This window comes from Myodes glareolus, chromosome X (assembly GCF_982192425.1).
Source record: "Myodes glareolus chromosome X, mMyoGla1.1, whole genome shotgun sequence".
NCBI classification, from domain to species: domain Eukaryota; kingdom Metazoa; phylum Chordata; class Mammalia; order Rodentia; family Cricetidae; genus Myodes; species Myodes glareolus.
Genome location: NC_142053.1, coordinates 20,679,230 through 20,705,437, shown reverse-complemented (window position 1 = coordinate 20,705,437; position 26,208 = coordinate 20,679,230). Strand labels below are relative to the sequence as shown.

At 39.5% G+C, this 26,208-nt stretch overlaps 1 protein-coding gene across 8 annotated transcripts; it reads right to left on the bottom strand.

The window, feature by feature from the left end:
- Positions 1-1,515: 1,515 nt before the first annotated feature.
- Positions 1,516-26,033, bottom strand: Pabir2 (PABIR family member 2). Of its 8 annotated transcripts, none has more exons than XM_087902513.1 (9): positions 25,727-26,033; positions 23,119-23,197; positions 18,049-18,092; positions 17,918-17,972; positions 17,571-17,672; positions 17,197-17,282; positions 16,201-16,265; positions 11,559-11,655; positions 1,516-4,285 (listed from the first exon to the last, which is right to left on the bottom strand). In XM_087902513.1, exons 1-9 carry the CDS (start codon positions 25,822-25,824, stop codon positions 4,141-4,143), a joined length of 771 nt encoding a protein of 256 aa, XP_087758639.1. In that variant the 5' UTR covers positions 25,825-26,033; the 3' UTR covers positions 1,516-4,140. The 8 variants fall into 8 exon arrangements, with proteins under 8 accessions (XP_087758639.1, XP_087758643.1, XP_087758641.1 ...); XM_087902517.1 differs by having other exon boundaries at positions 1,516-3,374; XM_087902515.1 differs by having other exon boundaries at positions 16,201-16,262.
- Between the last annotated feature and the right edge of the window lie 175 nt (positions 26,034-26,208).

Here is a 26,208-nt window from a genome sequence, read left to right as displayed (position 1 = left end):
TATGGTGGGTTAATCACCAGAATTTAAAATGAGTTTTTGTTTTGTGTTGTTTCAGACCCCCTTCCCTTTTTCTTCCTTCTGTAGGGGCAGCAATGCAGGGAGCCACAAAGGGTTAGACTTAGGAGAGCGTTCTTCCTGAAGAAGTCCAAGTGGTGGCTGGCAAGGTTGGAAACCGGCTACATATAGTAAAAAGGAGTAAATGATTTGGGGGGATAAAAGAATCAGGGGTCTAACAGAGTTCCAAATGTTTAGTGAGGGCCCTGGAATGACTCATGATGGTGAACTGAAATCAGGGGTACTAGTATGAACTTAGGATTTTTCTTTTATTGAGACAAGGTCTAAATAGCCTAGACTGGCCTGGAACTCAAAATACTCCTGCCTTAGTCTCTTGAATGCTGGTATTTCAAGTGTGCACCACAACAGAACTCATGGATTTCGATTAGACAGATATACATGTCTGCACATGTCTGTTTACGTGGCATACATATGCATGTATTCTCTGTGTCCTAAGGCCTCTGAACAATTATGCCCTTGTGGCAATAATGTTACCTGGTGCCCTTAGATTTTACCACCATTCTCTAACTGAATCAGAGCTCCTTGGAGAAATGGCTGATCCCCTAGGACAAGGAAAGTATGAATCTGGGATATCTTGTAACCGAGAGTTAAAAACGAAACTCCAAACCAGCATATGGCAAAAGGACATAGCAGGGGCAGGAGAGATGACTGAGCAGTTAGAGTATTTGCTGTTCTTCCAAGGGACCCAAGTTTTGTTGCCAGCCTGTAACTGCAGCTCCAGGGGATCCAATGTTTTCCTCTGGCCTCTGCAGGCACCCACACACATTTGGTGTATATACACACATCCATGTAAATATATCTTTTTTTTAAATTTAAGAAACACAGGAACTTATTCCTGCATGGCTCAGAAATTATACACACACACATACACACGTGCAAACATGCACACGCAAAGGTTGAGGAGGTATCATTTAGAAAGAGTGGTAAAACAAGTGTGGTTCAATGTTAAAATGTTAAAAACTGGGAACTGAGATGAATATCTCTGGGTGTTTTTGCAGTTTCTCTGGACTTAAGAAACTATTTCAAAATGTAAAGTCTTTTGAAAGTAAGTAGTCCATTTTTTAAAAAATTATGAAAGTAAAAAAGTTTGTATAACGTAAATCATGAACTAAAGTCTTAATTTTATAGAAGTTTATAAATAGGTTTTTAAAAAAGATAAACTGAAAGCAAAGAAGAAATATGTGACTATGGTAAAAGGCATGTAAACAGTTAAACACAACAAAATACTCCTGAAGAGCTGACAGATCATGTGGAGAGATTGCTTTTCTGCTGGGCCAGCCAGTGTGAACTTGAACATAGCTATTTGTTAGTTCTCCTCTGTGCAGAACAGCCCTTTCCTTAGAACCTGACCTACCCCTGGAAACAGAAAATGCTCCTGGGGTTGATGACGGAAAATAATTATCAACAGGAAGAAGAGAGACAGACTTGCAAACTACTGTCTTTTTATACATGTATATATGCTTTATTAAATTCACATTCTTAAGATATACACTGGGTAAACATTTCACAAAACTTTCTATTATTCCAAAAGAGGTATCATAAAACAGTGATTTATAAGTCAGTCAAGCAAAACCAGTATCTATAGGATTTTATTATGGTTTCATTTCTTGTACTAGTTTTCAAATAGAAGCTTAAAATATATGATATAATATGAGAATAGGAAGAAAGAATTTTACTTTATAACAATAACTACACTGCAAATATTAGACTTTATATAAAAATAAAGGGGTACTGTCAACAAAGTTTCTCTGCGAATTGCCTATCTTGTATTTCAAAACAATCCCTGCACAAACTTAGCTTTCTAGTTCATTGAAACATAGAGGACAACAATAACAAAAGAGTAGTTTACAAAGGAAAAGACAAGAATGTGGCAAAGAAATTTGTAGGGAGAAGCGGGGATTGACAGGTGGGAGTGAGATGAGAGAGGGCGGGGAGGGAGAGCAATAGGAATGAAGTACATACATGGATGAAATTGACAGAGCAAATTGAAAACATTGAATTAAATTAATTAATAAAAGAGTTGGCTTAAAACAGTAAAGTGAAGCCCCTGACTCTTTGATCTCATCAGGCCACTGGGACAACCTCAGTTCTCTGCTCCAGCTTTACCTCACCACTGACTTCTTAACATGTTTAAATATCATCACATTTCAAAGGTTATTTCTTAACAGTCCTAAATTTGTACCCTAAATTTGAACTCAAGAGTTCCCCTTTAAGGAAGTAAGACAGAAGAGGGAAAATGACAAATGTCCTGAAAGACAAAGCCATCTCTTATCATTATGAAGGCAAAAGCCTTTGAATATGGTTCATTAACAGAGTGGATATACCAAGTGCCATCAAAGAAATGTTTCTTTAAAATGGCACACAAGGGGCAATTCTTATAACAGCACATTTATGTTAGGTCTGAAGGATTATGAGCTTTTCACAGGCTAAAGCAACATGGGAACTAAAGCCGTTAACAGCCGTTATGACAGTGATTAGAATGTAAACTTAAGAACAGACCTGGTTCTCTGATGGACTGCTGCAAGCTGAGTGATGTTCTCTAATGATTAGAAGAGAGGTTTTGCATCAAACACACTAACTTCTGGTCTGGGAATTCCTTCAAACCACCTCTAAGGATTTTAGATTTCAAAAAACTTGAGTGGAGTCATTTTCTGTTTGCTTCTTCCATTCACTTAGAAATAGAATACCACAATTCTAGCAGGTAAATGTGAATATCAAACACAGTCACCCACCATGTTGAACATGAAAAGAAATCTAACAGCACGAATATTGTACGTAGTGTAATAAATAATAAATAATGTCACAATAGATCACACTTGGATTTCTTAAATATTTTAGTTGGAGTTTCCTCTTGTCAAAATGACAGAGCATATGTTACGTCACACTACATATACACTGCTTAGAGCTCAAAAAGCTTGTGGAAGCAGAGGGCACGGGAGCTTTGACCCTTTCAGTGCCTCAAAGCCTCCTTACAGATATTAAACTGCTTGCTATAGGGAACAAGAACAAGAACTGGGCTCTGACTCTAGCACAACACGAAAAGGAAACAGCAAGGACGAACGGAAAATAGCACTGACATAGAGAAAGCTTCCACTTGCCACAAGACCTTATGATACACGTCCCTACAGCATGGCAATGTACCCCCAAGGCACCCAAGGCCTCGCAATACTACCCGAGACACTGACAGCTTCCTGGACGCTTACTTTTGTACAGTGGTTTGTGTAAATAACTACTCGTTCATTTGTAGATGCTCCACACATCTGGTCAAGGCAGGAATTTCTTCTCCTTGATAACACCACCTAGAAATATCAACAATATTTTATATATTCCTCAGGACACCAGGCTTGGGGAGAGACACAGCACCTGTGGTGGCCAAGTCCTAAGAAGCTGAGGTGACTGCCGCAGGCACCCTCAAGTCCATATCAGTCCCCACTCCGAGATCAGTCTTCACTGCACACATCCCAACAGCAAAGCAATGAGGGGAGTGATGGAAGCGACTATGGGTTTCCTCCCCTCTGGGTGAGAAATGGCAAATCAGCAGCTCAGACAGAAAAGGAAAACAAAATAATGTATTTAAAGCTGATGCAGAAAAATGAAAATTTGACATAATCCAAAGCAATTTAAATATTGCTATGAAATAAAGAGATGGGAGAGTATGTAGTCAACAGTAATTTTTATAAATCTCTCAAGCAAGAGAATTTCTGATCACCTCTGTTATGTCACTGCTAGGGAAAGGAACAATCACAGAAGATACACATCAGTGCCCCCTTAAATGCTTGAAAGTGGGTGCTCTTTGAGGCACTGAGAAGAAATTCTCTGAGCAATCAAAACTGTATTTGCGATTTAGTCATCAAACGCAAAATGAGATCAGCCAAAACAGATGTTAGTAGGGTGACTATGCTTGCCAAATTGAACTTTTGAAGACAGAGATGCCCAGAAGTGGGAGCATCGGAATGGCTTCAATCTGCCAAACTTTAATCCCCACTGTGGATCAAAGTTCTCTGCATTCCTCACTGAATGTTTTATGTGGGAAATAGTTAAAACACTGAATCAGAAATGGTTAAGTCACTTGGGTGAGAGATCATCCATCAAGATGAACGAAGAGCATGAATTGGAGCATGCTACTGGAGACTCTGCGGGAGCGCTGCCTGTAGCCAGTGAGTCTGAGGACAAGCCACTGCTGATACTACTGCCATCCAAAATATCTGAACTGAGGACAAAGCAAAAAGAATTGTAAGCGAATGCATGTATCAGGGTCAATATAACATGCAATGATATGACTTCAAGGACACACACATCAGTACAGCATTGGTAAATAATAAGAAGCATAAAGGCCACAGCAATGAAATGCATAATGTTATATGTTGAGGGACCTGTGAAATTTATAAAACCATGGAAAGCCGGAGTAAGACTCGCGATGTTCTGTATAATTTGATCATCCCCCTGGAGGCACCTGACTATGTAACATATGGTAAGTGTTTCTCTTGACATGCCATGGTTATTGTGAAGGGGGGTTCCTGGTCTTCTGTCTAAAAGATTGCTGTTATATTTATCTTCTTACTTTTCCAGAGCCTTAGAGGAAGGAGAACCGATGTTTGCAAACTAGCTTAAGTGTGTCTGGAGACATACTACTTCTACTCTTGAGGAGAGTCTTCCAACTGTCCTAAAACTGACCATTTGGTTTGCCTACTCCCAAGAGGCTTCGATACAAATATTTTAAAAATTATTTCCTCCTCTAATTACATGTCTTTCCTATTCTTCTCATTTTATGAATTCTTTATACTATTTCCTTTCAGACCCAAAGGTCTCCCTGCTATCTGTAAAAGACTCCTTCTACCCTTCAGTGACGCTCCAGTTAAGTTTCTAAAATTCTCTCTCCTCATGGTCCCCATCACGTCTCTTTAATCCAAACAACTGGCCTGTTTTCATCCTCCCACTAAAACTGATTCGGACACCAAATGTCTCCATAAGCCAGCACAGGAATATGCTTCCCACCCAGCCCAGATGCTCAGTGTTCCCAGAAATGAATTGGGCCCGCCTGAGCCTGGCTTCTCCGTACTTTACATGGAACCGAGAGCCTCTGCTTGACATCATGCCGCCTTTCTTGCTTCAGTTCCCAGGGGTCATGGATCTATGCTCTATATTTGCCTTGAATTTACTCATTCTATATTTACTAAGTGTCTGCCAAGTGTAGAAAGTATGCAGCTACTTGAAGGACAGACAAGGTCCTGAGCCTCGCTGAATATACAGGATAGTGGAGGAGACAGGGATCTAAATGATCAGGCTCATAAAAAATAATTACACTTTGTGATGTGAGTAACAAAGGGAAGGAAGGGGGGCTGTGAGAGTCTGACACATGGGCAACCTGATCTAACCTGGAGGAAGTGTGAAAGGATTCTCAGAGGTGAGGTTTGGGTTTTGATGGGAAGGATGAAGAGGCATTAATTTGGGAACGTGTAGGAAGAAGCAAGGACCCTTCTGGGAATTAAAAGTAGACAAGAGTGGAGTCAGTATAGAGTCAAGAGAACACAGTGAGAGCCAAACTGGAATAGTCCAGCAGTTTAAGTTTACACAGACACTTTTTTATTTTTTGAAAGGGAAGACAAACATAATTAGAGAAGGAATTATGACTCAAGGAAATATGGGTTCTAGTCTGTCACTAGCTTCTTTGGAAAACCCTGTTTTGTTCTAAAATAGGCAATCGAAACACTTTAATATTATTCTTGTAATAATTATAATTATTAATTATATTAATAATTATTAATAATTCTTTAATATTATTCTTGTAAGTTTCCAAGATGATATATTTCCATTGTAAAGAAGTATATAGTTTATTTGTAAATCTCAGGCCTATACCATTCCCATGAAGGGCAACTTTTTCTTTTCTGCCTTTTTAGGCCTATTGTTTAAAATGTCATTTAGGGTTGGGACCCAGGGCCTCACACATGGCTAGGCAAACATGTTCCCACTGGAGCTACACCACATTCCCCTCTGTCGTCTTTCTATTGCCTGAAGGTTGCTTTTAGGTGGAGACAGATTACAAATAGGTTTTGGAAAAGTAAAAATAAAAAATGGAAACAGTATATTCCACATTGCTCCTCCACTATGTACACTGCTGTCAAATGCATCATTAATAATAAATACCACTTTTAAGGAAGAAGTCTGGAAAACTTAGTTGGCTCTGATTTTGTTCAACCACATGGGAAATTGGTCCAAAAATATGAATTATTCAACAAATGAAAAACGTTACACAGATAATCCAAGACATTGGAAAATCAAAAGGACCTTTCTATTTGCCTTTGGAACATATGTGAATTTTCCTCTGCAGCATTTTGCCTAGACTAATATTAAAATGAATTGACTTTCCTAAAGCACATATTGGCTGGGCAACACAAGGGCATGCTCTATGCCGTTTGGCAGGAAGAAAGAGACTTAGATTAACATTTGGCCACCATGCAGATAATCTGAAGATAAATAAAGAATTCTTTATTGCAAGCACCAGAATGACAGTGAGCTCAGGATTAGAAGATTTCATCTGTAACAAGACCTGCTTGCTTAGGTGACACTGGTATTTATTCCAAAATACAAAATAAGACTGTGCAGTACAATGTTTTTCTAATTTGTTGATTACTTGAGAGAAAAAGATGGCAGAGACATTACCAATTAGAAAAAATTGAACATTTCAAAATATCTTCTTTATTATTACACATAAAAGTCTCTAATTTTTCTCACTATTGGAAAAATGGCACAGCTACATTTTGTCTCCACCACAATTTAGCTTCACAACTTAGTAAAGCTTAACTTAGTTCATTGCCACTGAACTAAGACCTGTTTTTTGTTCTAGCTAATCTGGTCACATGGTCATGGAAACAGAAGCCACTGGTCATATCAGCCAATCATTAGGTCCACGTAGAAAAGGACTTGTGTAACTGTGCAATCCACAGAGATTACTGTGTGAAAGTAACTCTTATGGATCACCATCACACCTTACACCGGTGCTTCTAAAAGCAACAGAGTACAGTCCAATTTGAGTTTCTTATTTTCTCATATAATATCTAATGAGAGTGCCAATGATAACGAGTCTTACTTCTACTAGTGGCCAAAAGCCAGACAATCATAGGAAAGTAAAGAAAATTCAGACCAGACATAGGACCATCTGAATTGAAAGTGAACTGATCTATACAAGCCACTATTATATACATATATATTTTTAAAAAGCTAGGAATACTGGCAATATGGCTCAGTGGGTAAGGGCACTTGCTGCCAAGCCTGATGACGTGAGTTCAAAGAACAGACCTAACTCCTGAAAGTTGCCCTCTGATCTCCCCGTGTGTATGGCCCCACACAAATAAACAAATAAAAATTGTAGAAAAATCATCTAGGCATGGTGACACATAGGAGATTTCAGCATTTCAGAGGCAGAAGTAGGAGCATCAGGAGTTCAAGGTCATCGTTGGCTACATAGTGAGTTTAAGGCTAGCTTTGGATACAGAGTAGAATTTTGTCTCAAAAAGCAAATCAAAAACATTAAAAATAATAACGATAGCTAGAGTGTAGACCCAGAACTCACGAGACAGGGGGATCTGAAGTTCAAGACTAGACTGGGATACATATTGAATTTTAGGCCAGTCTGGACTATATAATGAGAAGACTCAAACTATAAATCTAACTCCAAATATTAAAATTAAGCATCATATCAAACAATGATGCACTGGGCAAGAAAACTTGAGAATTTTCCCTTTTACAGGCAAAACAGGGTACCACTTAATCTTCACTACAGGGCTAGGGACACTGAAAATATTTTTGTTTGCTTTGAAGTGCTGTAGACACATACACTCTTATTCCCAGCTGAATGAGGAACAGAAGGGGAGCTCTTAATATGAAAAACAAAAACATAAAAACAACTGAAGTGCCAAATAAGGCTTACTTCTGAATTATGCTCAAACGCTTGATGTTCACAAATACTAAATGTAAAATGACATAATTCCAGCTTTGTAGTGGTAATGTTCTCCATATTCTGTTGACAGTGATTTCAGGATTTTTTTTTAGGGAAAAAAAGTAAATAAAAAGTATGCCCAAATGGACACAATCCCTAAATGGGTTCACATTCAATGTCCTAATTTAATTTATACTTCAAAGATGTCAGATTTTAAAGATTATTAAGTAGCACATAAACTTTAAAGGCTATGAAATGTATCTTTTCCTTCTCTTTGTGGGACGGGACAGGAAATAAAGAAAAGTTTAAAAAGATGAGCTAATATCTGCTAGTTATCAGATCTCTGAGCCACTCTCTGACTGACAGCAAAAGAAGTTTTCTTGCTTTTATTAAGTAGTCTGCCATCTTTAGCAACAGAAACCAGGACACAGGTGGTTCCTATCTCTGGCCCCATTTCTAAGAATATGGATATATGATGTTGACCAATGGAACTGCATTAAGAGACAGAAGTTTCTGTAAAAGCAGAATCCAGATTCATTATTCAGAGTAACTCACAAAATTTCTTCCCTGTAGACCTAAGTGTCAGCACTTAGTGTTATATAAGGATAGTGTTATATCCTTAGTATATAAGGTGTCTTGTAGATCTTAACAGAAATTTAAGCTCTAAGATCCTTTGAGATGTCACAAATTCATCTAAAAACGTTACTTGAAAGTTAATTAACTATTTCGAAAGGCGGTGTGTCTCGTACATACATGTGTGTGCATATGAATATTCATGTCTGTCATTGCTCACATAGAGACCAGAAGAGGCCAGAGGAGGATGCTGGGACTCTCTAGGCCTGATCTCTTGAGACAGGATCTCTCACTGAACCTGGAGCTCCCAGCTTTCTTAGCTATGCCAGCTAATCAGTTAGCTCCAGTGTTGCATCTATTTCTTCCCTCAGTCCCCAGCACTGAAGTTATAGGTGTGTGTGGTCTTGCCTGGCATTAACGTAGGTGCTGCAGATCCAAACTTGGGGCCTCATCCTTGCACAGTCAGTGTTCCGACCCACTGAGTCATTGTCCCAGTTGTTGGTTTGTTTTGTTGGGGGGAAGGGGTCTCACTGTGTAGCTCAGGCAGACTCTTTCAACTCAGTATTCATTCAGTTTAGGTTTCAATTAGCATTAATGTCTATGTCTCCAGGCCCCTCCCAGCTCCTGCAGGTACACCCATGGTTTGTAACAGCAGCTCAAGTTCCACTGCAACACTGCCATTGCCAGCTAAGGCTGTGCTGAAAAAAGATGAGTGCCCAGGCAAGGAATGGGGACCACAAACAAATACCGTGTCTTTTCCTTTCCAGTTCTGTTTTGTTTTGGTTTGGATTTTAGTCTTGCTATGGATAAAACCCAGGTGGCAAGCATGCCAGAAAAGTGTTTGGACACTGGGCTATACCTCCTTCTGGTTTTCTTTTGCTTGATACAGTCTTACTAAATACTTCAGGCTAACCTGTTGCACTACAGCCTAGGCTGGCCTCCAACACTGCAATCTGTCTGCCTTCACTGTGTTAGGATTACAGCCATGTGCTACCACGACCTGCTCCCTATCCTTGTTTTCTAATTTGCATGAACTTCCTTTGCTATTTTGTGGTAATGTAAGAAAAAAAGACATAAAATATAAATATATATGTCTCACTATGCATTATTTGCCATGCTGAAGGCAGAACACAGAGCCTTGTACAAGCTAAACATGCTTTCTACCACTGAGCTCCACACCTCGTTCTCCTTGGGAATGTTTTCCGCATTGGATCACTTGATAAATAACTGGGCAAGCAAATCTATTTATAGTTATGTGCCCATACTCACACTTTACCATAAAAGCCACGTGCAGTTTGCACCAGGTATATAGTTCCATCCACTAGTCCCCTTGAAAAGCTCCAGGAATTGCTCTTTGCAATCTCTACATATCTGGGAAGACACACTGTACCAAAATTAGCAATGGAACTACCAAGGCCACAGAGACAGTGGAAGACACAAATAGGAACAATCTAATAGGCATTCTAACAGTACCAGTCAGCAAGCCTCATGAATGACAATAACTTAGGACTTGCTTACCTAGAAGTACAAGTTAGCTTAAACAAAATGATGCACATGCAATTTGGGAAGAAGAAATTGTCACCCTTACAGCACTGAGCGGCTTTTATATTTCTTCCATTTAGAGGGTTCCATTCTATTTTTAAAGTGAATGCCCTTGTGAGGTTTTTAAAAAAGGACTCTCAGCTATAAAGCCACGGGATCAAAAAAGTTCTCAAAGGTGTAACACAACTGTATATAAAATATGGGTACTTGGCAAGGTGACTGGAATATCCTGAAAGATTTCAAAATATTACCTAGGAACTGCTTCTATGCCTTCCTCCCAGATGGCTGTCAGCAACTAATTGCTCAACTTTAAGAACAGGAAAAGAAGTCAATTCTCTCATAAAACACTGAAAACCCTATGCTTCAGACCTAAACTAGAATGAGAATCATGTGACCTGGACCATAAGAATTAGTAACTGTTACTATAAAACTGCACATTCAAGCTGGGTTTGATGGTACATGCCCATGGTCCCAGTACTCTGGAGGCTAAAGCAGGAGGGGTGTAAGTTCTGGGTCAGCCTGGATTACACAGTGAGCTTGAGGTGAGCCTGGACTACATAGTAAGACTACGTTTCAAAATGCAATGAGAAACTGCAATCTTAATTAGCATCGTGATTGACAACTATAAATTTTCTAAAAAGATCTTATCACAGTAGATCACATTACTTAGCAAATACCACAAGTATAATGTTTTGAATATGAAATGTCCTCTCCCAGCTCATGTGTTGAATGCCTGCTTGTCTGGGTAGTGGCACTATTTTGGGTAGTGGCAGAAACTTTAGGAGCAAGGAAGCTATTGGGAGCATGAACATGAAAATCATACACTATCCCTAGTCCCTTCTTTTCTTTCTGCTTCCTGGCTTCCCCGAGGGCAGTAGCCCTGCCAGATATTCCTATTGCCATGATAACCTGCATCACAACAGGCCCAGAATCAAGAGAGCCTGCTAACCTCACACTGGAGCTTCTGAAACCATGAGCTGAAATAAATCTTCTTCCCCTTGTTCATGTCAAGGATTTTGTCATAGTGAACAAAAGTTTGACTGACACACATAGTTAAGAGAACGCAGCCATCTCTTAGAAGTCAAAAGCATGGAACATGAAATGCAAGCAGAGCGGGGTAATCAATATGCATTTTCTCCACAGCAACCCAGAGGCTTTCTCACACCAGTCAGCTGATGGCACGACACCACACTGTCCTTGAGAAAGTCTGACCTAGCAGGCTAAGAACAAAATAAAGGTGCAAAAAGGATACACATACTTCCAAAGAAGTATTTGGACCTTCAGAGGATCTGGTCACTCAAAACCATCTACACCTCTGTGGAGACTTGCCTGTGTGAGTGTGAATTACATTTTATATTATCTCAATGTTTTCTCGATGTGCTTCTTTTGTAACGTGAATTATACCCTAATAGTTTTTTCATTTCATTTTTACCATGAACTGAGATCAGACAATTGCGTAGCATCTGCAGACAGCATGCTGGTGGTGCCTTGGAAGAGTCTCTTAGGCTGGCTTTCTGTCTCCATCTCTCCTACAACACAAGAAACATAGCTACCATAAAACAATTCTACAAACACAAGACCACTGCTAAAGTGAAGGGGGGTATTTGCATAGCCAAAGCTCGGAATACTTTAAGCTATTATATAAAAGTTCCCGCATGTGCCAGGAGTCTAGAGTTCCAGACACAAAGGCAGAAAGAACAAGAGTTCAAACCTGGGCTACATAGCTACTTCCAGGTTAGCTTACACTACATAAGACCTTCTCTCCAAACACCTCCCCCTTAAAACAATGACTTTCTCGTGTACTTTAACATAAAAGAAATATGTTTTTTATAAATGACCAAAAAATAAAAATAGAAAGCTTTCATTTTTCATGCATTATGTATAGTATGTTATTCTCTCTCTCTCTCTTCAATAAAAAGAAACACTGATTTTATCAGACAAAGTAGGTATTCCCAAACAGTTAAAGCTCACAGTGACTATTTTATGGCTTGCAAAGAGTACTTATTTTATATCTTTCAATAACTTAACACATCCTTGAGACAGCAACAAGATGTATTTTCTGATAGTGTGGAAATAGAAGGTTGAGTTAGATGCTATACTAAATATAAAAATATAGTTGAAAGTACACCTGAAAGCAATAACAGTAACCCAGTTCACAAACTTGGAACTGTACTGGTTTACTCAACCCTATAGATTTTCACTGAACTTGTAATCACAAAACATGGCACCAATGGGAATCATGTTTAGCATTTTACCACTAACTAGTAAGTAGCTTGCCTCTTCTCCTGCCCCAAACTCTGTTTTATTTCAATTGTGCATATTACTTGGCTATTATGATCTTTATCTGAGCTTGAAAACAGAATGGAAAAGACAATTTAAGATAAATGTGGTGAACACAAAATCCCAGCATTTGTGAGGTAGAGAGCAACTGAGCTGTCTAGAATGCCACACCAGCCTGGACTATGGAGTGAAATCCTGTCTCAAACACGCAAGGAAACTAGCACAAAGAAACCTATTGAATTCCAAAGTTTAGCTATACCTCAGTAGGACCATGGAACTGAACTGAAAACTGTATGAACTACTTATGACAGGAAAAGAGAAAACGAGGACATATGCAAACTCCATTTTCCCCTGTTATGAACTAAATAATATGACTTTTTCTTCTGGAGCTTCTGTGAAAGATACTGACAGTCACAAAAGTTACAGTATTTGCTTTGTTCAGTGAAGCCTCGAAACTGTGTGGGGCTTTAAACTCTAGCAAAGAATCCCACCACCTACTGGTTGATTTTGGAATAGCTACTAAACACTAATTCCATTAACCTACTGGACAGATTTTAGTTTAATAACAATAACAATAATAACCTTAGTTTAAAGTGTACTTTTATCTAATACTCCTAAGAGCATTCCTAAGGTTATAAATGATTCCTTCCAAGATTAAATAAAGGGAGTTGATTTACTAAATATAAATAGTATCACTATATCAGGACCTACTTTCCAAAGCACATCATCTTTAATATTTTCATAATTTCATATATGTAAACAATTAAATATCATCATATTCATCACCAATTCACCTCTCCTACTCCCCCTGGGTCCTTTATCCCCCCATGATCCCATTCCAATTTCATACCTTTATGATTTGTTTTATAACCTACTAAGTCCAATTAGTGTTGTTCATATGTGCATGGGTTTGGGGCCATCCACTGGAGTATGGGCAAACTACCAGTGGCTACAACTCTCTGTAGTCCTGGGTAGTCTAGAAGTCACTGTGCAACCTAGTCTGTCTTCAAACTTATAGTGATCCACCTGCCTCTAACTTCCAGTTTTGAACTCCCCAAGTAGCAGAGAATGACCCTGACGTCCTGATGCCCCAGTCTCTACCTGCCAAGTGCTATGATTACAGGCATGCATCACCAAGCTGTTATGCTAGGGCAGAGAGCAAACCCAGGGCTTCGTACATGTTACACAAGTACTCTATCAATAGTGCTACATCTTCAGCCCTCTTTGATATTTTTGAGACTGAGCCTCATGAAGTTGAGCTGACCTTGTCTCCTGTCTCCACTACCCAAGTGAGATTTCCAGTTGTATGCCACCATACCTAGCTATCCTTAATTCTAAGTTGGATCAAATATAATATTTCTGAATTTGTGTGTGGGTGTAGGGCTAGAAAGATTCACCAAAGCCATTTTCCTAGTTTAGTTTAGTGGTCCCAAAGGTGATCTGAATTGCTTTATTTTTGAGGGTTATAAAAAAGACTTACATATTTTTATGTGTATGAATGTTTTGCCTACATATATACATGTGTACCACATGTGTGCCTGGTGCCTGCAGAGACCAAAAGAAGGAAGGTATCAGATCCCTTGGAAATAGGATTGTCAGCCACCATGTAGGTGCTTGGAACTGAACCCAGGTCCTCTGCAAGACATTATATATATATATATATATATATATATATATATATATAATGTTTTTTGAGACAGTTCAGTCTATACTTCAGGCTGGCCTCAAACTCACTATGCTATTATGTGCAGTATAGCCTCAAGCCCTGGTAATTCTACTGTCTTAGCCTTCCAAGTACTAGGATTACAGTCATGAACCATCATACTTAGCTGAACTGCTCTTTTTTAAGTCTTAAAGATTTATTTTATCATTTTAATTATGTGTGTGTTTGCATTTATGTTGGTATGTGCATATGAGTGGAGGAGCCTTTGGAAGCCAGAGGTGTCAGATCCCTCAGGACCTGGAGTTAAAGGTGGTAAAAGCCACGTAATGTGTGTGCTGGGACAGAGCTCAGGTCCTTTACAATACAGCAGCATGTTCCCTTAACCACTGAAACATCTGTCCAGGCTTTTTTCATAAGGCAATTGGAAAAACTCTTCTTTAAAATGACATCTGTTTATTGCTTGTAGTGTAAGGTGTTTTCCTTTAGCAATTCTGGCATTTTTAGCTTTTATATTAAGGTTTTTGATCAATTTTGAATTGTTTTTTTTTTTTGTGTGTAGGATGAAAGACAGGGATGTAGTTTCATTCTTCTGCATGTGGTCATCCAGCTTTCCCTGTACCACTTGCTAAAGAGGCTGTTATTGTTTTCCTCAATGTATGTTTTTGATACCTTTAAGAAACTATGTAGATGCGGGCTGGAGAGATGCACTGTGGTTAAGAGCATTTGTTGTACTAGCAAAGGACCTGGGTTCGGGTCTCAGAATCCCAGGGTGGCGTACAACCATCTGTTCAAACTCCAGTTCTAGAGCATCCAGTGCCCTCTTCTGCCCTCCAAAGTCACTGTATGCATGTGATGCACACAAATTAGACAAAACACTCGTACACATAAAATTTAAAAAAAAATCTTTTAAAAATTAGAAATAACTATGTGGGTCTATAAAACATGAAGATCCCAGATTGAATTTTTATATATTTGCATTTATGTGAGCTCATAAGAAGGGAAAAAGAGGTCTTGAGAGGAAAAACATTAAAGATACGGGCAACACAAAAGCATTGAGGGAGGGCAATAGGAGGAGAAGAAAGGGATGAGACAGCATAGTGAGGGAAAATCATCATAAACTACACAAGAAAATGCCATAAAAATGATATTTTCTATGCTGATAAAAAATGAAAGAAAAAAACTAGATGGATGTGGCAGTACCTATATATAATCACAACACTTGGGAGACAGAAGCAAAATGACCAAGAGTTAAGGCCAATCTTGGCTATATATACAAGTGAGTTCATTGCCAGCCTGGGTGACAAGACTGTATCAAAACAAAACAAAAAATGAATAATAAAAAATAAAGTAAAATGGCACCTGGCACTTTTAATTATAAAGTCAAATTGCCAAGAATAATGACTAAACCAATTATCAAATATCTCGGTCATGTTTAAAGAAACAGATGCTATCAAGGGTTTACATATCTAAATATACTACAGATTGAGAAAACTTTAGTGCTTTGTGGTTCAAAATAAGCAACTGACATGTACACTGAAAACTTTCCAGAGATGACTATTGGACAACTTGTACTCTGCTGAGGTATAATTTGTTGATGGGAACGTGAGTCCCACTTCTAGGCAAACTTCGTGTTTACAGATGTATTTGCTATGCTAGTATATATTTCTGCACACATGTCCAATTGTGCATCTCTGAGATCACAGAAAGGCAATTGTTTTGGCATATACATCAATAAAATGAATATAAGAATATAATTCATATATGAATTATAAAAATATAGATAACATAAAATAGTTAATTTATGTAACATAGAATCTGTACAGAATATGTTGAAAATATTTAACATTTCTTTAGAAAAAAAAAGAAAATTAATTCTGTGAATTCATTTCAGATGAGAATTCTAGTTTCTAATGCAAGCTTGGCTAAATTCAATATCAGAAGTGTGAAGAATCCTTTCCCCCAATATTATTAAAATGAACGTATGTATTTAGTAAGGTGTATAATGATACATATACAAATACATTAATTACCATACTTTACCTTTTTCTGGGGTGGTATAAGCACATTTAAGGTCTGCTTTCTTAGGTTTGAAGTATGTAGCACAGTCCTGCCAACTATACTTGCCACATACCTTTTCTCTTAAGAGGACCAAGAACACTGGGTCTGATGCACTTGACTGGACTCTGATTCCTCCTGCTTTGACAAATAAACAAATAGGATGAAAGACCCACAGCATTACAACCTAGTAAATAAGCAACATCGACAGTCATATAGTTAGAAATACAAAGTGTTTATATATAGGGCGATTAGACTCAAACATATGGTGATATGAAAAAACAGGGCATTTTAAGCCATTTAAAAAATATTCTCTACAGCAAAATACCCACAATTGCTTAAAGAAATGTGTCTTACTAAAAATGTATTTGGATTTTCATCTATAACGTCTTTTATTTTTAAAGGGGGTGTTAGCATGGTAGTGTGTGTGTGTGTGTATTTTCTCTGAATATAAATCAACAATAAACACTGGGGATGTAGCTTCGTGATAGAGTTTGCCTAGCACTCACGAGGTTCCTGGTTCAAGACTTGGTATCACAATCAATCCATCAATCAGCATTAAATCTCAAACACGGAATCTTGTAAAATGTTAATGCCTCAATATAAGTGGTGAGCATATGGTTGTTCATTATGAAGTTCTAACTATTTTGATGTATATCTGAAAACTTCCATAGTAAAATTAACTCAAGGAAAAAAAATAATGAGTTATACTCCAGACACCCCCCCCTCCTCTCTCTCTCGTGTGTGAGATGTATGTATGTGCACACACATGTCCAAGTTCATGTGCCTGTGTGGTAATGCTCTTGGAGTCCAGAGCAAGATGGTCTATTATTACACTCCACCTTATTCCTGTCAGACATGGTCTCTCACTAAATCTAGAGTTAGGCTAAGCGGTCAGCAAGCCTGAGCAATCCTCCTGTCTCAGTCTCCCAGTGAGGTTATAGGTGTTCATGGCCATGATGAGCTTTACACATGTGTTCTGGGGTCTAACTTCAGATCCTCATGCTTACAAGTGCTTTTACCCACCGACTCATCTTTCCAGTCCCCATATTTAACACTCAAGTTCACTTACCTTGAAAAATGTCTTGGATTCAGAACAGGACTCAGGGGCATATCGCTGCTACTCACAAACATTTGCAAGGATGGCGACAAACACTGCTAGAGAAAGTACATGCACTATCAAACTGTTCCAGCACTTCAGTTTCCCAAAGATGCTTTTCTTTTGTTGTTTTTAAAAGGTTCTTTTGAAACACGACAGAAACAGTATAGCTATGCAAGTGCCTCATACACATGACATTTTCCCAACTCACTACCATAGATTTTCATTGCTTCTTCAAATCTATGGCGACTTTGAAGGTGAGTTGAGCTGACTTGTGTGTATATATATTTTAGAATAAACAGCCTGCTGTGCAAGAGACGGTTAATATCTGGTCAGCAATATCCTACCTTTCCAAATCCTCTGGTTGGGGAAGGTGCCGGAGAAACTGGAGTAAAGTCAATTCTCTTTGGAGAATATAACTTCTCTTGCTTGTCAAAATCACTATCACTCTGTAAACATAAAATATTACCTTCATTCAGTATATCACAAATCTTATATACTACTACAACATGCCTATACTGCGAAGAACAGAAATGGACACATTCAAACATTTTGCTGGTAAAGCAGAGATCAAAATTAAGAATCACCCTGGAAGCAGGAAGGCCACCAGTCTATGAAAGGATCTACCAAGACAATTGAATAATACAAAAATTTCTGGGAAGTTACAAAACAAGCACACGTGGGAACACTTTACCAGGCTCAAGCTTTCATCCCACGACTGGCTTATCTGCATTCCTGCTTGAGCTTCCCTAAAAAAGAAAAAAAGCCATCAGAGTTTACAAACAAGACACATTAGGCTAGGTCCTGCTCTTGCTAACCACTGACCTTTCATGTGAAGTTCCTCTGTTCATCATATCCAGGCCTTCTTCCTATAAGGAGAAGCACATGTGCTAAGTCATAGTTTTCCGCCATGTGTCTATTTCAAATAACACTGAAATAATCCCAGGTGATCAGAACTACCATCCTAAGACTGGCAGCCATGCTTTACCTGTATTCTAGAGCAGACTCAGAAGTACGATGCTTCTAGCTTACGGGAGTGGCACCCTTGCTAATTTTGAAGATTTCAGTTTTAAATTTCTGACCTGAGCTAGTAAGCTAAACATAAACATTTCCTACTGTGTGTATCACAAAGCATCCGTCGTTGTCAGTATTAGTGTTCAACCTCCTCCTCCATAGTTCTTCACATTCTTAGAAACTTCACTCTTCAACCCCTAAACATTAATACACTAGAGGCAATACATGCAGTCTTTAGAAAGTACACCAGGTGTCCAACCTCAAAGCACCATCTGTTGCCAGACAGGCCCTGACTTTAGCACTTTTCCCAAATGAATGGAAAGCTGTATAAATTTAAGGGAAAAAAGACTGGGTCTTGGAAGTATTCATTATTCCACTAATCTAAAATAAGAAGCTATGTGAAATGGAAAAGAAAAAAATGCCAATGATATCAATTTTTATTACTGATGCACTAATGAGTAAAGATAGGCCAACAAACCTGACATAACATTTTATATATGATTAATGTTCTCAAAAATACTTTAAAATGGCAAGAAGAACATTTTGCTTCCATACTATAAATCATCTCTAAGGTCTGATTTCTAGTGCTATCACCACAAACCATAACAGCTAAAGCAAGAGCAGTTTAAGGGAAAGAGTGTTTGCCTTGCATGCACACTGCCCTAGCTAGGATCAAAGCAAGACGGCATGGCTAACCTTCAAAAGAATCGCTGTTTCCTTTACATCATCTTTTCTTCTCTTTCCGACAGGATTTCACATAGCCCAGGCTGGCTTTGAACTCACTGTTTAGGTAGCTGATGATGACCGTGTATTTCTGATCGTCCTGTCTCCACCTCTTGACTATCTGGTATATGGAGTTCTGGGGATGAACCCAGGGCTTCATCTATGCCAGACAAGGACTCTTATCAATAGTCTCAAGCCCTCATTTTTTAAATATGAAGGCCAAATTATTTTCCTTCAAAAATAACCACAATCTTGTCATAGAAGGTAAGATATAGTCAAACCAGTGGATCTTACAAAATTGTAACAGTTGTAATGTAAATAATTAGTATTTTCTCATAAGAAATAGAAATGAGCTTGTAAGAGTATCAAATCAAACAAGACAATCATTCTGCTTAAGAAGCCTTATGCTATTACAACTAAAAAATAAAAAAAATTCTAATGTGAGAAGTACAAAAATGGGCTTTTTAGACAATCCACTGAGACCTGATTTTACCTTAAAAGATAAACCTCCATTACCCATCCTTTTTGTATTTTTTTCTTCTAAGTTTTGAAACAAGATAAACTTTACAAGCAAAATCCTTTGTAATGTCATTTCTTTTGCATTAAAAAAGCAACACAAGTTTACCACTGAACTTTTAATGAGTTTGTTTAAAATTATACACTACCAGGTAAGGAAATAAGACAGGGTTACTCTAATAGGCTGGTGTGAGAAAGCACACATGTGCGTCATCCAGAGAACTAAAGACTGCCAAAAGGTAGTGACCTTCATCAACAGAGTCAAAATGAAGATAGTCCCAAAATGTGGAGGAAGTCAGAAATTGAAATGCAACATTGAGTAAACATACAGTTTCTCAATCTAGACAAAACTATAGAGTGGCTCTGAAACAGAGAGAGATAAAACACAACTAAGTCTAGAACCAGAAACAAGAAAAATGTATGAGCTGGAAAAAAAAAATGTTCTAAGAGCTTTGGGAAGATGCTGGCTAAATGGTGTTAATGAAAGCAAAGAGCTCAAGTGGGATAAGAAATGAGCCCCCTGACACAGACAATTAAGTGGGCATTAGTGACATTTTCAAGGACGGCCTTTAATGGAGTTGTGGTAGAAGCAGCCAGATTACCAACAAGCAGGAAATTAGGAGACAGGAGCTAGATACAGTTAAGGCTAGATTTTTCTTTGAAAAAGGCCAGGGAAGGGAACAGAAAAGAAGGACAGACCTACATGAAAGAAGACTATTGTCCCATACAATACGTGTGGGGGAAAAGGTGGGAGCCAAAGATTTAGAGAGGAAAAGACTGAGATGCTGAGACAGGAGACAATAGCGACCCCAAGTGACAGAGGCATCAGAAACTGTATTAACCACCAGGGAGTAGCGCCCATATGTGAAGACAAAGGCATTTTAAGGAGAAGAAAACTGGTATAAAAGATAGGTGTCAGGACTGGAGATGGCTCAGTGGTTAAGAACTACTACTGTCCTTGCAGAGGACCTGGGTTTGATTCCCAGGAGTCACATGGCAGTCCACACTTGTCTGTGTCTCCAATTCCAAGGGATCCAACCCCCTCTTTTGGCCCCCACAGGCTCCTGAATGCACATGTGCATGTATATTCATGCAGACTCAAAACATACTAAAAAAAATAAATAAATCATTTAAGAAATTAAAAGATAAGGGTCTGTTTTATCTGTGAAATGAGAAGTGTCTTTGGCTGGAAGTAAATAGTGCTAAATCAGGAAGCTAGCAGAGACTAAACAACAAAGATTTAGAATATGGTTCTAGAGAACAGCATGGCATCAGTGGTACCTTAGTCCCCTGAGAGAACTAATCTTTCCTTTCAAACTACCCATCTTTTCAACTTCTCTCCTTGTAATCAAGACAGCACCACTCCCCTGGTCACAATGAAACACAATTTCAGTCGGTTGGAGTCCTCCTTCTCCCAAAATTGTTATTTTAAAAAGTTGTAATAGCATAAGGCTGCTTAAGCAGAATAATTGTCATGTTTGATGTTGTACTATTACACACTCATTTGTATTTCTTATGGAAAATAGCAATTATTTACATTATGACTGTTTCAATCCTGTAAAATCCATCGGTTTGAATTATATCTTACATTTTGTGACAGGACTATGATTATTTTGAAGGAATGTAATTTGGCCTCCAAATCAACTGCTAGCAACTATTAGCAGACCTTTAACCCAAATGCACCCCTTCTGATTTGCTGCCTCTACCACATCACTGAGTTGGAAGCTTATTATAATTGTGTATAAATTTTAGATGATTCACATATAGCTAATCAGTTGGCAAATTATGGAGGTCCTACCCCTCTGCTTGTCTTTTTACCATCTCTTCCTTTCCATTTCACTTGCCAACGTTTTACTCTTTCCTTGTTACTATGGGACACGGATGAGCACATTAAGATTTATACAGTGTGCTGTAATATTAGTATAGAGTGTCATTAATATCATGATGGTGTGGGAACGTGTACAAAGGAGATAGAAGGATTAAAGTAGGTTCTGAAGGAGCAAAATCGCGAGAAAGGAGGAGGATGGGGTTGATGGAGAGCACAAGGCTCAGTGAATTACCATGGTCCTTTAGAAAATGAGGCAGCCAGAGCAAAGGACGTGGAGTAATGACAGATGAGCCTAGACTAGAGTGGATAAGAATCTTCACCTCTTATAAAAGAGCTAAGTGAAGTGCAGAGAGGCAAATTCGTTTTCCCCGTCTTTGCTATGCTTTTCTTATCAGGAGCATAGCTGTATAACACGGAAGAACATTTTTCACACACCCAACAAAAATAAGTAGTTATATTTTCAAGTACTGTCAGGGAAGTAGGTGAAGCGAATCAAACCTCTAGATAGCTAACGTCCCCCCTTTAAGTATTTTTACCCAGTTCAGTGGAAATCTTTCTAAAATGTGTTGTAGTGTCCCCTTTCTCAAACAGGTTAAACCAAACAGAATGGCCCTGGAAGCTCTCTAGTCCAGTGTCGAGCTCTGCCGTCTACTACGGTGTGATCCTAAGCAAGTCACTTGTGTCATGAGTCAGTTGCTGCTGCCTATAACTGGGAAAAATCCCACCTCATGTCTTGTCTCTTTTCTACTTTGTGGAGACTGTTACATGAACTAAATGAGTGAAAGGATTTTGTACCATGTAAAATACAATCAAAGGGTAGATGTTGCTGGAAATTAAGAAAAGGTTAATGACCAGGGATCCTTAAGAACGTCACCAAATGCTTCTATACTAGTGACACCCTCGGGACTATCAACAGGCTCTTAGCTCTTGTGCCAAACCACAAACTATTGGAAGGGGAAAATCCTGTCTGCTTTTCTGCCTTTCTCTCTCCTCCCCTGCTAGCGACTATTAGCAGACCTTTAACCCAGATGCACCCCTTCTGATTTGCTGCCTCTACCACACCACTGAGTTGGAAGCTTATTATAATTGTGTATAAATTTTAGATGATTCAGGGGTCAGAGAGGCTGTCCTATAAATAAATGGATGAACCTTTGTGCACAGACTATGGAAATGTAGTTCAGCCATTTAGAGGCCCGTGTGCTCACATCTCGGATGGCTAAAGCTGCCGAGAGAGTGAGCTCTGCATGTGAAGTGCTACTATATAAAAACCTCTTCATCATTTCCCCAGTGCAGCCATCGAATACGGTGATTCCCAACAGCTCTGCCAGAGAAAAATCCACACTCGTCTGCTCTTCTGGGAATATAGACACAGATTTTCCAGGGTTCTTTATTTTAGACAACCAGTGTTATCTGACAGATGAGTGTCAGAAACATTCTGCCACTATTTAGGTGATTTTTTTTTTTTTTACATCGTAGGACAAATAAAGACCACGGTTCTCAGCTATATTTGGAACTTACTCCTGATTTACCTCACGACTGTGATGCAAGTAGAAATAAATAACAAAGAATGATTTTTACAAATACAAAGTCCTACAGCAAGGAAGGCGATTTTTTTTAAGTCCCACCCCCAACCCTTGTGTGTATATACCAAAAGCTGAATGGCCACTATTGCAAAATTAGTAAACAAGATGGGTAAAATAAATCTTTTGTTTTCTGAAAAAAAATGTGCACAGCACATAATTTCCCAGAAAGAGCTATATTTGAAAGTATTCCCTCCCATCTAAATCACTGCACATACTTACTTTGATACTTACCAAGCTATGATGGCTCATAATTGTCGCACTGTTCCTCCGAGTTCTAAGTGGATATGGCTCAAAAACCTGTGAAAGGTCACTGAAAAGTAAAAAAATAAAAGGATTAGCGCCTACTAAAGGAAGCTATCCGTCAGCTGAGCTCAATACCCTCCAATCCGCAATTAACAATGAAATCTTCAGTGGCTCATCATTTCCTAGAGACGAGGACCTCCTTACCAGCCTCTTGGCAGGCCAGGCTTGAGTGCTGCTGCTGCCTCTGCTTATGCTTCTGCTAGATACTGATCTCCTCAGTGGTTGGGGGACAGCTCTGAGAGGTGGAGGGCGGAGCTCCAGACTGGCTCATTCCAGCTGCTTCAGGTCAGAACTACACCCCCAAACCAGTTCCTGTCAGATGTGAGCAGCTCATCTCTCTACCCCAGAGAACCATGAGGATTACTTACTGTTTTGCCTGTGTTACCACCTGAGAAGAACCAGGGAGCCCTGTTCTTAAGAGCGAAGTCCTAACATTTCTGCCCCATGCACCAGTTCTACTGTTCTGCCTCTGGATCCCGAGGTCCAAGTGAATAGAGATAACTGAAGAGGTTTGCTTTTTTTTTTCTTCCTTTTTTTGCTCATGTTTCCCCTTTGACCTCACACACCCTGCCATCATCTGTCAAAAATTCATCCTCTTCTTCCACACCTATCTCAGGAGCCTTGCTTCCGTGAAGGCACAGCACAACCTTCTCCTCATTCCACAAACATAAGGCAACCATTCCTGACTCCAAACTTAAAGAAACTGGGAGGTGACAGCTTCTTGAGACAACGCCTTGCTTTTTAAAGACATGGTTTTGCTGTTGTTCATGCTGGTCTTGAACTCCAGGGCTCAAGTGTATACCACCACAGTTGGAAAAACTTTCTTTTTATTTTTTTTAAATGAAGGGCTAGAGACAGAAGCAAGAACCTTGCATATCCCCATCAAAAGCTCTACCCTGAGCTACACTACCATTCCAGTACATTTGTATATCTGTATGTCCATGTGGATTAAATCATGGCCCCCCAACACGTTAACAGACTGACACTGTTAAACAGCTACATACAGAGCTCACAGTTTACCTTCTATTTAGGAAAAAAAGGTTCTCCAGCATCACAACAAAAGGAGAAAAGGGAAAAATGGAAATAAATAGAAAATAAGTGTAAATGGTTATTAAGTGTCTCAGGCGAGGCGCTTTATTCGTCTTTGGATGATATCCCTGAAGTGCCTAGCAGTCTGTTCTGCCATGATAGGAACTCAAGGATTTTCAAAACTGAACTGTACTGGGCTCTAAGAGACCACTGACAATACCTATTTCAGCTATCCTCGTTTTAAAATGAGAAAACAGATGCGAAAAGAAATAACTCACTCAGTATAGCTAGCTAGTGACAATCGAGACCAGGCCTGGTCTCTTTTCCCCTTGTCTGTCACATCATGCTATCAAGTAATTACTTAAATTGTGGTTCTCGAAACAGTGGGATTTTCTCCCTTAATTGTCTAAATGCAGGTCAGTGGGACAGCCCAGAGCCCTAGCAATTGCTTGCTTACCAGACTTTCACAAGATAAGGAGAGAGAAGGTGGGGTGGAAGATGAGACAAAACAGACAGTTTCCTCTTAAACATCCAAACATTATTTGCTGATGCCAAGGACAACATCAAATGCAACAGTCACTTTGTCATTCCCTCCATTTCAAAATCATATTTAGATCTAGGGAAAAAATACTCACCCCTCTGCAAAATACAGATGTTATAATCAGTTCAATAGGTAGCAAAGCATTATCAAGGCTTCAGCTGCGCTTGAAAAACTGTTGTGGGCAAATATTGCTCCTGTGTGCTGTATTCACGCCCTCTATGAGGGGGTCGCCTACTCACGAAAGTGAAGTGTGATAGCTTCACTAGGTGAGCCACCCAGCCCTCATTATCACACAATTTCACTTTAAATTCCTTGTTTGCAAGAGACAACATCCTGCCACTAAAATTAAAGGAGTGATTTTCCCCCCCATTATTTTCTCAAACCAGTGTTTACAGACCTAAGCCACAAACCATCTTTTTTCTCTTCTTAGGCACTGAAACGCATTTCAGGCAGCTTTAAAAACTGAAAACACTGTAACAAATCCAAATCACTTAATAAGATAGAAGTGCACCATGTAATCCCAAGTTATTAGATAAACTGTGATTTCTTAACGCAAACCTCTGTTAATGCCAGGGTTCCTAAACTCGGCATAGAAACAGCAGCTCTTAGACACAGGTGTCAAGTTACAAGCCTAATTCGGGGGGGGGGGGGGGGTTCAGCTTGACTTGCCCTGATGGAAATTAGCCAGGGCAAGCAACCTGTCAGCAGAGGCAGGCTCCTACATTCTTTTTCAGAACTGGACAACATGGCCCCCAGGTAGAAAGGGCCCCTTTCTTAGACGTGGCCAAAGTGTGAGGTCAAACTTTCCCTCCATCTAGGGAGCCAAGCCACTGTGAAGAAAAGAAGACCTCAACCCCCTCAGTTTGGAGTCCAGATGAACTCGAACTGCCACTTTCGGGAAGGAAGACTTCTTGCCTAGGGACAAATCTCTGAACCCCACACTCCGTCCTCCCCAGTTCAGCTCACCTGAGCACATGGATCAGGGGAGCACTGCTGGCCCGTCTCAGGGTGCCCCCATCAGATGTGTCAGCCTCAAAATCCAGCTCCATTTTCTCCTGAGCCATCCGGAGACTTGCTAGCCGGCACAGCCAGCAGTGCTCAGCTCCTGGTGCTTTGCTATGGACTCACTGCAGGACTGAGCTGCTGGGGACTGGCAGCTGGGGGCGGGGGCTAATGGGCGGAGGCTTGGGCGCGAGGGCGGAGAAAAGTGGGAGAGGAGGATGCAGATGAGGCAGGATGTGGGGGTGGGTGGGGGGCGGAGGAGGATGGAGAGCTTGTGCTGTTGGGAGGGGGGATAGGATGAAAAAAAAGGATGGAGGAAAGACAAAGACGGGAGAAGAGGCACAGAGGTTGATAAAGAATAGATGGAAACGCAGTGCATAGGATAAATGGAAGAGGACAGAAGTGCGAAAAGAGCACAAAGGTCAGGGAGAAGAAGAGGACAGGGA

Excerpts from the sequence above, each read along its gene's own strand:
- Pabir2 (XM_087902513.1), bottom strand. The coding sequence starts at position 25,824 with ATGGCTCAGGAGAAAATGGAGCTGGATTTTGAGGCTGACACATCTGAT. Across the intron at positions 23,198-25,726 it reads CCCCTGATCCATGTGCTCAG|TGACCTTTCACAGGTTTTTG; the intron begins GTGAGCTGAACT and ends TTTACTTTTCAG. Across the intron at positions 16,266-17,196 it reads AATCCAAGACATTTTTCAAG|CAGGAGGAATCAGAGTCCAG; the intron begins GTAAGTGAACTT and ends TATTTGTCAAAG.